This window comes from Sphaerulina musiva (assembly GCF_000320565.1).
Source record: "Sphaerulina musiva SO2202 unplaced genomic scaffold SEPMUscaffold_1, whole genome shotgun sequence".
In the NCBI taxonomy this organism is placed as follows: domain Eukaryota; kingdom Fungi; phylum Ascomycota; class Dothideomycetes; order Mycosphaerellales; family Mycosphaerellaceae; genus Sphaerulina; species Sphaerulina musiva.
The window spans coordinates 791,333-805,179 of NW_016017383.1; the positions used below are offsets into that span (position 1 = coordinate 791,333).

The 13,847-nt window shown below is 51.4% G+C and overlaps 6 protein-coding genes and 1 non-coding gene across 7 annotated transcripts; 2 read left to right on the forward strand and 5 right to left on the reverse strand.

The window, feature by feature from the left end:
• Positions 1-5: 5 nt before the first annotated feature.
• Positions 6-1,850, reverse strand: SEPMUDRAFT_145685 (uncharacterized protein). Its single transcript, XM_016903201.1, has one exon. The coding sequence runs from the start codon at positions 1,814-1,816 to the stop codon at positions 200-202; it is 1,617 nt and encodes a 538-aa protein (XP_016764560.1). The 5' UTR covers positions 1,817-1,850; the 3' UTR covers positions 6-199.
• A 679-nt stretch (positions 1,851-2,529) lies between these two features.
• Positions 2,530-4,001, reverse strand: SEPMUDRAFT_145686 (uncharacterized protein). Its single transcript, XM_016903202.1, has one exon. The coding sequence runs from the start codon at positions 3,869-3,871 to the stop codon at positions 2,789-2,791; it is 1,083 nt and encodes a 360-aa protein (XP_016764561.1). The 5' UTR covers positions 3,872-4,001; the 3' UTR covers positions 2,530-2,788.
• Positions 4,002-4,567: 566 nt separating this feature from the next.
• SEPMUDRAFT_145687 (uncharacterized protein) lies at positions 4,568-5,063 on the forward strand. Its single transcript, XM_016903203.1, has one exon. The coding sequence runs from the start codon at positions 4,640-4,642 to the stop codon at positions 4,985-4,987; it is 348 nt and encodes a 115-aa protein (XP_016764562.1). The 5' UTR covers positions 4,568-4,639; the 3' UTR covers positions 4,988-5,063.
• A 442-nt stretch (positions 5,064-5,505) lies between these two features.
• Positions 5,506-6,825, reverse strand: SEPMUDRAFT_152663 (FAD/NAD(P)-binding domain-containing protein; the record flags this gene model as incomplete). Its single annotated transcript, XM_016907479.1, has 1 exon — positions 5,506-6,825. One exon carries the CDS (start codon positions 6,823-6,825, stop codon positions 5,506-5,508), a length of 1,320 nt encoding a protein of 439 aa, XP_016764563.1.
• A 277-nt stretch (positions 6,826-7,102) lies between these two features.
• On the reverse strand, positions 7,103-7,189 carry SEPMUDRAFT_t9. The gene has a single exon. It is a non-coding gene; the product is annotated as a tRNA-Asp (tRNA).
• A 4,353-nt stretch (positions 7,190-11,542) lies between these two features.
• Positions 11,543-12,800, forward strand: SEPMUDRAFT_75632 (kinase domain-containing protein; the record flags this gene model as incomplete). The annotated part of the gene is made up of 4 exons (XM_016910112.1): positions 11,543-11,646; positions 11,707-11,984; positions 12,036-12,253; positions 12,311-12,800. 4 exons carry the CDS (start codon positions 11,543-11,545, stop codon positions 12,743-12,745), a joined length of 1,035 nt encoding a protein of 344 aa, XP_016764564.1. The 3' UTR covers positions 12,746-12,800.
• A 133-nt stretch (positions 12,801-12,933) lies between these two features.
• SEPMUDRAFT_33190 (uncharacterized protein) lies at positions 12,934-13,731 on the reverse strand (the record flags this gene model as incomplete). The annotated part of the gene is made up of 1 exon (XM_016908531.1): positions 12,934-13,731. One exon carries the CDS (start codon positions 13,729-13,731, stop codon positions 12,934-12,936), a length of 798 nt encoding a protein of 265 aa, XP_016764565.1.
• Positions 13,732-13,847: the final 116 nt, after the last annotated feature.

Here is a 13,847-nt window from a genome sequence, read left to right on the forward strand (position 1 = left end):
TTCCCCTTATTCTTCTTGTTCTTCTTCCCATGAATCATGTAATTCAAAATCCAAATCAGTTGTGAGGAGGAGGTCTCTTCTCGAATCCAAGAAATTATCATGAGCTCAATACATCAACGATGATGTGTAAGGTTTTTGGATATCAAACAAAACTCCTCGCTAAATTCATACAATCGACTCGGTTCACTTCCGCTTCCTTCTACCACATGGCGCTATTCTTCTTCATTAGCCTGCCACCGCCATGCGCAGTGGTACTCTGATCGACGGTACCACAACCCCCTCTCAAACCAAAGAAGGAGCTCTTCTTCTTCTTCATCGCCTGCTGTTGTCCCAGATTCAAAGAACTAGCGTTACCGTTCGCACCACTCATCATCATCATACTCGCATTCGCACCAGGTTGTCGATACATTCCGCTACTGCCCTGTCCTTGCTGTGGTCTGCTCGGCTGTCTGGGAGGCTGCGGAGGAGGAGCACCCGCAGCAGAGTTATTGACCCTCTGGTTCTGTGGACGTCCCATAGCCATGCTCGTATGTGGTCTCGCAATGTTCGCTTGCTGCTGCTGTTGTTGCGGTACACCATAAATCTTCCTCAATCTCTCCGTTTCCTTCTCAACCTCCGCTTCCCGTATTCTTCGAACTCTCTCTTCTTCTGCAACCATTCGCTGTAGACGTTGACGTTCAGCTTCGTCGGCTCTGGCCTTCTCCTTCTGTCGTCTACGTTCGGCTTTTGCTTCAGCCTCAGCTTGAGCTTTAAGGCGGGCGGTTTCGGCGTCGAGTTCCCATGCAGATCGAGGGTCTACGTGCGGAGGTGGTTTGGAATTAGATGCAGTTGTTGGTGGATGGGGGTTGGATGAAGGGTTGTTGGCCATGCTTTGAGGCTGACTGGGGGTCCGTCCTCCTTGTGCCGCATGTACGGAAGGTGGATGATGTGACAATGCAGGAGCGCCGACTATACTCAATGCGTTTACCACTCTACATGAACTCGACAACTTCTTACCGCCTCCGCTCAACTTCCTCTCATTGGGCAGACCACTGATATTGAAGGCTTCCCGCAGTCCGTCCTTGTGTGCCACGAACCACAAGTCTCTGATCGCGATGGCGCTGAGCAGAAGCACCACTTCGACTCCTTTTGGATCTTCCAACTCGAGTCTGTCCAGGTTTGACTCGTATATGGTCAATTCTCTCAGACTTCTCCACAATGCCACGGCAATATCTGGATCCCTCTTGCTCTTCTTCTTCGAATCCAAATCCGTGCTCTTTCCCGTCATATAGCAGGTGAGATCCTTGCTCAATTTGCTCTCTTTGCGCCACACAAAGTTGATCTTGGGCGTGACGGGCAGCATGGCAGGATCTGACTGCCCTCTGTCCAAGTGACTCGCGCTGGGGGTTCGAAAGGCGACGGAGGGCAAGCTGAATTCGTACGAGTCGGAGGCGCCCCATTTGCCCTCCTTGACATCGACCTTGACCTGCTGGTCGGGATTGTAGAGCTGTATGGCAAAGTCGTGCGGCAGTACGGGCTGAGGGGGAGGAGCAATGCCGCCATTCCGTCGAATCTCTTCCTGATTCAGCGTGGGCTGGGTCCAATCGGGTCGAACGACGACTTCGCCAAAGAGCACGTCGGGGTTGTATGCATCGAACAAGGCGGCGCCGTAACAGTTCCTGTAGGCGGGCTGGAGACTCGCGGGATCGGCGTTGTGGAGGGAGTAGGCGGGGGCGGGGTTGGAGCCATTGTGCGAGTGGTGGATGTCGCGGTGGTGTTTGATGCCGTCAGCAGCAGCCTGCTTCAGGTAGAAGCACGGGAGATTCTCGTCCAGCATGGCGACCGTGCGATGGCGCCTTCATCTGTGTAGACGGGGGTGAGGCAGGGTGGGTGTAGTGTAGGGAAAGTAGGTAGGATGTAGTAGTAGTAAAGGTAAAAGAAACAACCTACAGTACGTAGAGGTCACCTCGTGCCTGAGCCATCCGCTCACTCTAGGAGGTACTACCTCCTACTACTACCTTGCCCTGCGCGCAGTCGTTACAGCTGTTCGCGCCTGACGAGGCCTCGAGGCTTGGAGGGCTTGGACTCTTGGAGGGAGCCGTCCTCGTGGACCCATGGCGTGGATCAGGCCGCGTTTAGAACACCATCTGCTCCACCATCACCAATCACATCTCCTCCTCGTGAAACATTTCTTGGCATTGGCATCAGCATGAACGATGCCGGACCCCAATCCTGAAGCATACGATTGCGCTACGCTTCACCCTCAGCTGTGTAGGGATAAACTCATATCTGTTTCTCGTCATACCATCGCATACTACACCTGCTCCCGATCCACATTCACCTACTCGGTTGCCGTCCTTTCCGCGGGGATTGCCCCATTCGTACCTGTTGATTCGTAACAAGTGCAGATAGGAGCAATACCCCTCACTACACGCCCATACACGCGTTCATTCGGGACTATCGTAGTTCGTAATAGAGCAGAAATATCGATCTAGTCAGCCGGGGAAACCGCCTGCGCCTTCTCGCTGCTGGAGCTGAGATTGAAAGGTGTTGCTAATAGTCGTAGGTATCATACGCGCCTCGCAGATGTCCTCCATTATCTAATGGTACCGTGGGTCTCACTTCTGCGCCCCCAAAATGCCCAAATGCGTCCCAATATGCCTGCCTGGCCTCTTTTGCTCGCCAGGAAACAGTAGAACTAATCAAACCTCTGTTCTCGGGTAATAAGTACCAAACGCTTCAGCTCAATTCCCATGCCCGTCTTACTGCAGCGCTACTATCTGGAATGGTATTCATCTAACCCACGATCCTATCGCCGTCCTCCGCCGCCGCCACCTCCATTACCTCCTTGGCCCATTTTGCGAATCTGCGCCAATACAATTGGAGTCAAGATGGGCGCCACCGTAGTCCAATGCTTCTTGCCCTGCTCTATCCACGGTCCAATGTCGTACTTGCCAATCCTGATCTCCTTGGGCGGCGGCCGACTGTCTCTGCCGTGTCGTCGATCCCGATCTCGGTCGTCATATCTGTCATAGTCGTCGTAGTAATCATCTCGCCTCCTCCTACTGCTGTCCCGCCTCCGCATCGGCGCACGATCGTAGTCATCGTTGCGGCGTCTGCGGGGCTCGTCGGAGTAATATGGCCCATCGTCGTAGTCACGAGGACGTCTCCCGTGGCCGTCTGCGCTGGCTCCACGACGCCGCCGGGGACGATAGTCCTCCTCATCCGAGTACTCGTCATAATCGCGTCGTGGCCGAGGCCGTCGTTCGCTCCTCTGTCGGGTAGGAATGGGCTCGGCACCGTACTCTACCGGCGGCGGTCTGGGTCCGCGCCTGCGCGATGGTGGTGATTCATCATCGTAGTCATAGTCCCGTCGGTCGTCGCGATCTCTTCGGCGTCGTGGGGGAGGAGCATCATCATAGCCGCCTCGCGATGCGCCCGAGATTGCGCTCTCTGGCGGAGGCACATGGCTGTTGGTATTTCTCCTCGGACGGCGCTTGCGGTCATCGTAAGCCAGATCATCGTCGTTGGATCGCGGCATTCTGGTGCGAGGCGTGTACTTGGACGACTTGTGATTCTCGCCTTCTTCGGACTCGTAGCCGTCTCTCTGATCTCGGAAGGATCTCTCGCGCGGGCCGTTCTTAACCTCAGCGTCGGGGGCTCGGCCACCAAGATAGGATGCTTCGTCGGGAAATTGAGGTCGGTCGTCAGGTGAAAGTCGACTTCGACTTCCTTCACGCTTAAGAGCAGGTTTGAGCGATGGCCCCAGAGGCGGAGCAGGCAAGTGTGGGTCCGCGTGGTGGTGGTGGTGGTCTGGCCGGCGGCCCCGCCTGTCGAAGCCGATGTCGTTCTCGGGCGCGCCGAAGGGGTCTGGGTATGGCGCAGCAGACATGCGGAGGTCGGTGAACTTTGGACGGTGATAATAACGCTAGCGTCGTGGTGACAATGACGGCGGCGAGAACGATGAGTGAGGACGGGAAGGAGCAGGACAGAGTACAGCAGCTGTGCTACATGTATCTGAGGTGGAACCGGTGGGTGTAGGCGAGTAGGTAAGGTAGGTAAGGTCGCGTAGAGCTGTAGGAGTACCTCCTAGTGAGGTCGGTTATTAAGTTGGTATTATTATTATTGTGGTGCGGTGCATAATACACCTCATGTAATGAACGGTTTCGAGAGTTCCGTTGGTTGGGCTGCAGAATGATGCAAGCTGCGCATATCTGGCCAGGTGCTGCCTGGAAGCGAGCGGCGGAAGAGCATCATGTGTGGTTGTGCTGCGAGGGATGATTCTACATGATTCTACTGTAGTCTACCTGACCTGTGGTTGTTCGGATGTCTCCCCTCCCCCTCCTTCATCCTCCATCCTCAGCTCGCCGCGGTCACACCATCACTATCACCATCACCATCCTCCTCCTCCGCCTCCCACGAGACTTACTGTTTTGCCGCCTGTGAGCACAAACAACCTGCTGCATGATTCAGGAATTCACTCATGATTCATAAAGTCAAGCATGGCTGCTCTTTTGATACACCAGCAATCCCGGGTCGAACTCTGTCTACTTTCCTCGATCCTCGTATTACACACAAGACTGCGCCAGCCATCGACAGGAACATCGGCAGGATACACGACGAAATACCAGGAGGACAGTGCCCATCTCCACTGGTCGCCATGGCAGCACAGCTCTTCAGCATGAAGTCCGCTCTAACTTCCAGACTAACGCGACATGTCGGCATTGCTCATTGCTATAGTTCTATAGCCATCGCTCCGCATATCATGGCCTCCCCGTTGTACCTCCTCGCACAAAACAAGACTGCTGCGTCGTGGCCCGAATGGGTGCCTGCATCTTGTGCAGCGTATACCACGAGACCACTACCATCCTGCACACTTCAAGACCAGTGTGGGCGCTCAGCAGATTGTTCGCTAGGTATTTCCGATCGTGTCATGATGACAATCGCTATGGAGCCGGGTGAAGCCATTATGTTTGTTGAACTTCAGACTGCCGGAAGCGGTAGGTGAGAGCAAAAGTCTTTGTTTCTGCAAACCATCTTTCTCTTTTGCTTTGAAACTTCCTGCTCCATCTACAGCAACGTCTCCAACACGCCTTTCCAATCGCTGCAATGGTGACCCATGTTTTCCCTGTAAATTGCTCGGAAGAGCTACGAGCGACACCAACCCCTGTTGGTGCCTCCGTTCCTCGAGATCACGGCTTCACATATGGTCTTCTAGACGATTACTCCATCTCATCATCCCCAAATAGCACGTCTACCACAGCATGAACACTTTGAAGCACCCGAGCTGTCCTGGATGCACGACACCAACCCCAAAATTGCTGAAGTGATGGAAAACTTTGATTCTCGAGTCGGAAAGAATTGATCCGCATATCACTCAACAGTGGGGATATCCGACGTAAGGTCCATTCGCGCCGTAGCTATTTCACTGACGAGCGGCATCTGGATCGATACCCGAGATGGCCAAACTCCCTTGATAAAAGACTTGAGCATTACATTCCATCTTCCATCAATCCCCCATCCCTCTCACTCCAAATCCCTCAACTCCCTCCTCGGCGCCGTACTCTCATGCGCCCCCCTCGTCTTCTCATCTCCATCCATCCTCTTCTTCCACTCCCACGCCCGATCCTTCACCTCCCCATTCCCCTTCCCACTCAACACATTCACCATATACTTCCCCACAATCGGCAAAAACTTATAACTATGAAACGAGCCCCCGGTCGCTAGAAACAAATTCCCCAATCGTGCATGAGGCGCTCGACAGAGTAACCAATCTTGCGTCGGGGTATACGAATCCCAGCATAAACGCCAATATGCGACATCTCGGGCACCCGAAGCTGTGAATGTGGGCATGACTTTTGCGCTCATGATTTCTATCGCTTCTTTTTTCAAGACTTCTGGGACGAGATGTTGGTCTCGATTTGGGGGAGGGACAGAAATGTGAGAACCGGAAGGGGTGACGATGGTGTTTTTAATCGTATGCGCGTTCGTAAATTTCAACAGCTGGGTTTCTTGTGGTGGAGGGATGACTTCGCCATGCTCTGCGTAGACTACGACAGGCATGTCGGAGAGTTGTGTCATTTCCTCAGAGGACATTTTGTAATGTGCGACGCTGACGCCAGCGGCCGTGAGTTGTCTTTCGACGCGGTCGGGTTCGGCGATGGAGAGGATGTCTTCGATCGGGGAGAGGAGACTGCTCGTCCAGGCACCAGTGGCGAGAACGATGGTGTCGGCTGTGAGGTCTTCTCCCTCTGTGGTTCGGATCCCTGTAACTTTGCTCTCGTCGAGAAGGATTTGATCAACTTCTCCCACGACGTATTTCACACCTTTGGAAATGGCAGCGTTCATAATACTCGCTGTCGCAGCAGAAGCATCGCACCATCCGGCTTCGGGGTTCCAGTATGCTTTGTCGAAGCCTTGCAAGTTTGTGCCTTTTAAAATACCCTTCCAGTGGTCATTGAGCTTGTCCAAGGGAATATCTTCAGTAGGATCAAACCCTCTATTCTTGAACACTTGCCGAATCTGATCCACCATATCACTGTCTTCGGTGTCCAACATGACCCAGCCCGTACGATGATAGTAATCCTTCAATTCGGGCCAATTCGCCCACGCTTCGATGGCTTCATACGCAAGCTCAGCATAAAAAGCACTGCTATAGTCTGCTCGAATGATCTTGTTGATGTCCGTGCTCGCTGCTGGTTCGGGCGATGGTAATGTTCGATCAATGACTGTAATCTTAGATGTATCTTCATATTGTAAGGCGAGGTGGTATGCTGTGGAGGCTCCAAAGACGCCGGCTCCGACGATCAAGATGCTCTGTTCTGGCTTCGACGGCGTCATGGTCATGTTTATATTAGTGGACCTGAAGCAAAATTTACCAAAGTTGTGAAGGTGTTCGGTGCAAGTAAGTGTCAGTGGAGCTGGGCCTTGTCATGGCTTGCCCTATGCCTATCGTGAAGTGATAGGCACTTGAGTTCGGGCTCCTTCACGCCAGCCTGGGGATCCCACGAAAAAGAAAGACATGACTCCTCTCAAACTCTGGTCCCGATTGCCTCTCATACTGCGCATTGCGGGAGGGAAGGTCACAAAACGAAAAAACAAAAAAAGTTGGGACTGTTGGCGTCTCTCCATCTGGGAATCGAACCCAGGTCTCCCGCGCTTGGATTGAGACAATGACAAGCGGAAATCATGACCACTAGACCAATGAAGATGAATTGGATTGATGTGACGTCAAGAAACTTTGACGTATATGATGCCTCAAATTCCTGCCAGAGCTCGAATACCAAGCGGCCGAAAATTCGAATAGGGATCTATCTATAGATCTCTAGTAGACCTTCTACTGTCCGATGCTGTTGTTAGCTAGAACGTAGTGTGTCCTACGGGCCTGCCCGTTGGTAGTATGGAATGTGTGCTAATTTCGGTTTTCCGTTCTCTATCTCGTCCTTGGCATCTCTGTCTGTCTTCCACGGCATCTCTATCTTCTTTTCTCTATCTTCTTCTTTCCTGGCATTTCTATCTCCATCTCTGTCCATTTCCATCTCTATCTGCCATTTCCATCTCTATCTGCCATCTCCATCTCCATCTCCATCTCCATCTCCATCTCCTCCTCCTGCTCCTGCTCCTGCTCCTCCCTGTCCCTGTCCCTGTCCCTGTCCTTGTCCTTGTCCTTCTCTTCTAAATTTTTAGGCAAGGTAGGTAGGCAGGCAGGTAGGTAGGCAGGTAAGGTAGGTGCATCTAGCGGCTACTACGTAGGGCTTTTTCTTTTCTTTGCGCCTACGGCGGGCTTTTTTTACAGCGCCTACGCGCATCGGAGTTGGATTCCACCGAAGCGACATACTGTAGAAACCTCCTACTATACGCTCGAACAGAGGATTTAGCCCCCGACGATTGCAGTTAGCGATTCCAGTATTCGGAAAATTCTGTATACAGACTGTAACAGAGTGATTTGGAGGCCTGGTTTTACCGTATTCGAAATAGCGGATATATGTGCACCTATACCGCGGAGTCTACGGTTTGGCCGGATCAAACTCCGATGCGCGCAGGCGCTGCAGGGTAGAGACACATTAGGTCTAGTTGCTTTAGCGCGCCCCACTACAAACGATGCGCCAATTAGAACGTGCGCTCTCTAGGATTTCCAGCCCTCTTTCATAGATTGACGTCCACTTCACTCCCTTCTTCCCTTCCGAAGCGAAGTCGTCCTGTACCAATTTGGCCCGTACTACTAAGCGGATATTTATACCTTTCGACTAGAAGCATAGAGTAGACGCTCGCTAGCGTCCCTCTTTGTCGGTCGAGGCCGAGCCAGCGACGTTACAGGGTTAGGGGCTCGAACAATTGTGCCAGGCCTGGCGTAAGTAAAGGTGCCCTCAATCTGAAAAACCGCAAGAAGCTGAACAATATCATAGACGAGGAGTTGAGGAAGCGCCTGGAAACGTAGGACTTGAATCGTATCGATGGCCTCGCACAGGTCATTAGAAATCCAGAATCGCTCAATGTGGATGGACATCAATGCTTATCCGCGGTAGAGTCGACCGTGACTTACACAATACCATCGGAGTCAGTTCGGACAATATACAGGCATTGCCGCGTCTGCCTGCCATTCTATCGTATACGAGCAACAAAATGCTTACGGCTTACGGCTTGCGGTCTCCCTTGTCGATGTCGAATGGGAGCGACCAATGCATCGTTACGTTCGGCGTTCACGCCGACTTCACGGTTCATAGTCTGTTGCAGGGGTTTCTTAGGAGCGCATGCATTACACTTTCACTAAACAACTACAAAAGCAACAGTTGGCCAGTGCGTAGGCGCGGGTGCGAACAGGGCTTAGCACGGCGTATCATCTGGAGGAACTGATAGGATCCAGACGTTGCGGTTCGAGCAGTAGTTGAATGACGGGGGAGAGAGGACGGAAGTGAGTTTCGGAGCTCGCTGCTGGCTATGATACGCGGATGGTACGGTTGGATTCTGGACAGTAGACTGTACTCTCTCCCGATCTACGAATTGCCGGCGCGCAGCATGCAAGAGGCTTATAGGGTGCATGGAACGATGGCTGCGCATGGCAACTAGCGGCGAGGTGGGAAACTGAGTGCTCAGCGTGGGATCCAATCTGGCCACATGACGCCAATAAACTGATGATGTTCACGGCTAGCACGTAGGAGTAGCTGTCGTTCCTGTGTCCGAGGCGTCAAATGCATATGCGGAGCGGAACACCGTTCAGTAGTGCGGCCGCTTGGCACGGTTACCTTTTGTTTCTACCTCTCCTTCCGTACAAAGGTAATCAACGACACGTTCACATCAACTGGAGTCAAATGAGTGTATTTTCGAGCACTTAAGTACAACAATATGGAGCATAAATATCCGCCACAAGTCTCATTGCCCGCTCGAATATGTGCGCAGTTTCGTAAGTGCGCTAGATCGGTCCTTCCTCGTCTCGAAGTCGATGTTGATGCAGTTCTTTGCGATCTACCTGTATCCCTATCAGAACAGAGGACCTAGATTCAGTTTGACGAGTAGAAAGTGAAGTGCTTCTTACCACCACCCGTAGCAAGGTTCCATTAGGTCTTGCAGGTGTTGAACTCAGTGCACCCATATTTGCAACAAACTCCAGCGTTCTTGTCGCAACAGCTGGAGCAGCAGTCGCCGTTATTGTAGCAGACGGCTATTCCCAAGTCAGCCGTTTGTTGTATAGGACCACCTCAGCCGAAGTTATGCACGTGGGCTACTTACGTGGATCTTGGCAATCCCGAGCGAAAAGTTCTCCGTATTTTCCCTTCGGGTCACTCGAGAGACCAGACACGGCGGCCGCGAGGAAGACGATGAGAGAGAAACGCATCTCTACGGTAATTGCTTAGCCCGTTCGGAGGACTATGTTTGGATAGAGTGAAGGAAGTAGTAGAGACACTGTTGATTGTTGCGCTCGAAAGTGATGTCGATTGTGCTAGCTTGAGTAGGTAGAGAGGGAAAGGATTGTCTACGAGGTGAGGGACTGCTTCTTATAACATGAAGTAGTCGCAGTCGGCAAGCCCGATCTGACCATAAGGTCATTGAATGCATCGGCACATCCTCCGAGTATGCTAAGGGTACGAGTTGCAAAGCTCGCCCCAATAAGGATAGCCGACGCTTCTAGGTCGAACCAGGCTGGCGAAGCTTTGGGGACAGGCAATATTCTCTGCTACAAGGCATGTATATGGACTCCAGAGCATGCTGAAGTGGACCTCCTCCTCTTCAGACCCTAGGATGTTCCCCCCTAGTCCTGGACTGTTTAGGCCTTCTGTTCCTATTGGAAGCCATCCTCCTACGCTAGTTAGGAGTCCCCTCCTAGGCTGGTCCCTTATCTTTCTCTTTCTCTGGACCCTCTACGCTCTGGTACTCTCCTTTGTCCTTTAGTAGAGAAGGGATTTGCACAAACAGGGGTCTTGCAGGTAGGGGATCTTGCTTCCTAGGAGGCCTTCCGAATGGTTTCCTAACTGGTGCTTAGCTAGGTTAGTTGAGCCTGGTTTGCTTCCCTGTCTTTCCTTCTATTACTGCAGTTCCTATATTAGAGGTACCCTCTACCTACCTAGACCCAAATCTTTCTCTAGAGGGGACTTAGTTCCCTAAAGAGAGACTTCTAGTCATTTATGTATTATGAAGCACAGGCATCAAGCAACCATTCTAATAATAGAAACTTGCCTTTTGATTCTACATTTGCATCGGCAACTTCATCAACATCCTTATCAGAACTTGGATAAGATGCTTCTGAAGTTGTAGGGGATCCTTTTTCCTCTGAGGTAGCAAATGCCTTCTTGCCTGCCTTTCTTAGCCTTTGTTTCTCTAGAGCCTAGACCTTGAGGTTGAGTTTCTTTACTATTGCTTCAGTTCATCCTTGTCTAGGGATAACCTTCTTCTAGGAGGTGAAGATTTCTTCTTAATCCTGCTATGTCTTGTAGTCTTAGCTGCCTTTCTTGCTTTATTCCATGTTCCGCGCTATCGACTGGATCGCGAAGAGTCTTCGCCGACTCGAGCCTTGTAAAGAGTTCTTCCGGCGTATTGCCAGATAGCAGGCAAGCAAGTGCTTGTTTACCTGGTATCTTCGACGGAGAGGACCGGCCACCCGGAAAGAAGCACCGACATCTACCACATGGGTCGTCTGCTACCGGAGTGGCATGTTCGTATAGGTACAGTAATGCTCAGGTAGTATTGCTTCCTCGGTCTAGCAAGTTCGACCAGAGGCTTGACGAAGTCTTCCTTAGACGGTACTCGCGATACGACCATCTGTAGTAGAAGAAGAGCTGAATAAGCTCGCTCGTAGTTGATGCTAGTAGAGATACAGAATTGAATTGATGCAGTGTCTGAGTTCTCAAACGTGTTGAAGTGTAAAATTGAGATCCATAATTGTCAATTGAGTAGCTATCAGCATAGCCGTAAGATGTTGGCCTCAGGCATCAACCTCCCCATCCACCTCCCCGTTTGCTGCGGGTGCCTGTATACTGTATGCTACATTAACATCCTGCGTCTTTTTATCCTTCGTCTTTTTATCCTTCATTACCTACGCAGCACCGACATGCTTCCTACAACTGTCAGAATGGCATCCTTGCCCAGCGAGCTCATTGGCGCGACGGGACGTCGCTATCGCTTCATGAATATTCTCCAGGAGCGACCACATATTGGTCGCGTTTGGACAGCTTCGTAGGCAGCTCACCGCACATCTGCCTTGCATTTTGCCGACTGAGATTTTTTGCGAGGTAGGTCTGGACAGGATATCTTCGTCCTGAAGGACATTCCTGTCAACATCTTCAGCAACTTCAACGCACGAATACTGCCGCAATTGAGCAAGATGTCAACCACATCACTGCGGGTGCCGCTCGATACCATACCAGATCAGCGCGTGTTTGTATACAAATACCTCTCTGATGACTTTTTGCATTTGGTTCGAAAGGGACTACCGATACAAGCCTGCCGAAAAGTCCTGCGAGCTACTCTCCAGGCTATATCCCACTTACACGGAAGGGATGTTGTCCATCTAGGTACACAACTGTCTCCTCTCATTCCGATCTAGAACTGATTTCTTTTATCAGACATCAAACCCGACAATATCATGGTTCAATGTCGACGGACCGCTCATACCACAACTATCGAGCAGGTTCAGCTGACCGATCTGGAGAACGCAGCGTACTTGCCCAAGGGCAGATGCATTAAAGGAATGCTCGCTGGGAACGACAACTGGCGCAGCCCAGAGGCCCACTTCAAAGGGGAATTGAACAAGCCATCGGACATGTTTTCTTTTGGTCTGGTAGTAAGTTGTTTTGAGCGTGCAGACATAGATCATACTGCTCGTGCTGATCCTGCTAAGTGCATCTATGCTATCCTTGGCCGTGTCATATGCGGGCCAGACGAAGATTTCGCACACCACGAAACGCAAGGAGCTTTACCAGCTATGATACGGCTGCAGCGTCAAGTATCCTACTTTGGAGACTCGGAAGGTCTCAATGGGCTTATGACTCATGTTGGTGATGAGGAAGTGAACTGCCAAGTCCTCTCAATGCTCTGGGAAGATCGAGACCAGGATGGTATTCCATACAAACCGTTTTCGGAGTGGTCAGAACTTTGCGACGAGCAATTCATAGACCTCATAAAAGGCCTCATGAATTTGGACCCCGCGAGACGAATTTCTGCCTACCAGGCGTTACAGCATCCTTGGTTTCTAGACCGACATGGCAGCATCGACTCTCTTGATGACACTAGCGGTCGACTGGTCACGGATGATCCTATACCAGCAGATCGTTGAAATTCCGAAGTGGTAGGAAGTGTAAGTTATAAGTTAGTTGAATAGTCGTACGAAACATTGTTTTTCATCTCACTACTTAGAACCACTACTAGTCCACAATCATCTAAGCACACCTGGAAACTGGATGTGAGCGCCACTCCAGTCGACGAAAACTCTGTCTGAGCCTCTGCTACTGCTTCTGCGTCCCTTCAAGGACGACTGATCTTGAATAAGGTCCGTACGTTCTTTTCAGCGAGTGTTGGCCGCCAATGCATCCATTTCACTGGCCCAATCGCCCTATCGGGTCCTTTCGCGTTGTAATCTGGCATCTGCGATTGCTCAATGCGTATTCTAGTCTGGCTTGCGACCTCTTTCCACCATGCATCGCAGAGCTTTCTGCAGTAGATCTCACGCAGATGTGGCATCAGACTGACATCCTGAGTACAATACTCTATCACTTCTGGGTCCATCGGACGTTGGTCAAACACAGCATAACTGCCACCGCGAGCGGGGTCGAACAGCGTACGACCTCTCTCTTTGACCCGCTGCCAGTCTCGTTTCTCGACGTATCCAATTGCAGAGTCTTTCTCGATACACTTAGCCAGGCCGCTAACACACCTCTTCGAGAAATCCCTCGAGGCCAGCTCTATAAGCTGGAGATCCTCAATACCGTCAACACGCACACCGTATAGGCTGAAGAGTGCGTCCGAATCGTTTCGGATATCAAAAAAGACCTTGATAATCTCCTTCGACTCCAGGATGCTTCTGATGCTACGCTTCTTAGATCCTGTAGCGTCGAACGCGTCCTCCTTCAGAGTGGTGACATCGACAAAGTACACTTTTTGTTGAGGTTCGACCAGTATTGTGATTAGAGACAGCGTGCCGTTTCGAGAGAGGTTGTTACCCTCAAGGTCGACGTAAAGGCTTGGTGGCTGACCTTTGCACTCTCCCAAGCCATCAAGAAAGGCAATGAGTGCGGCGGCTGTGTCAATGAGTTCAGAGTGCATATTTGAAGGTAAAAGGCTGCAAGTATTCCGGTCGTGGTGAGGTTCTGACAGCAGGACAGCTCACTACTTGTGTTCCTGTTGTTCTCTGTTCATGCAACGAAAGACATTCCGTTTCC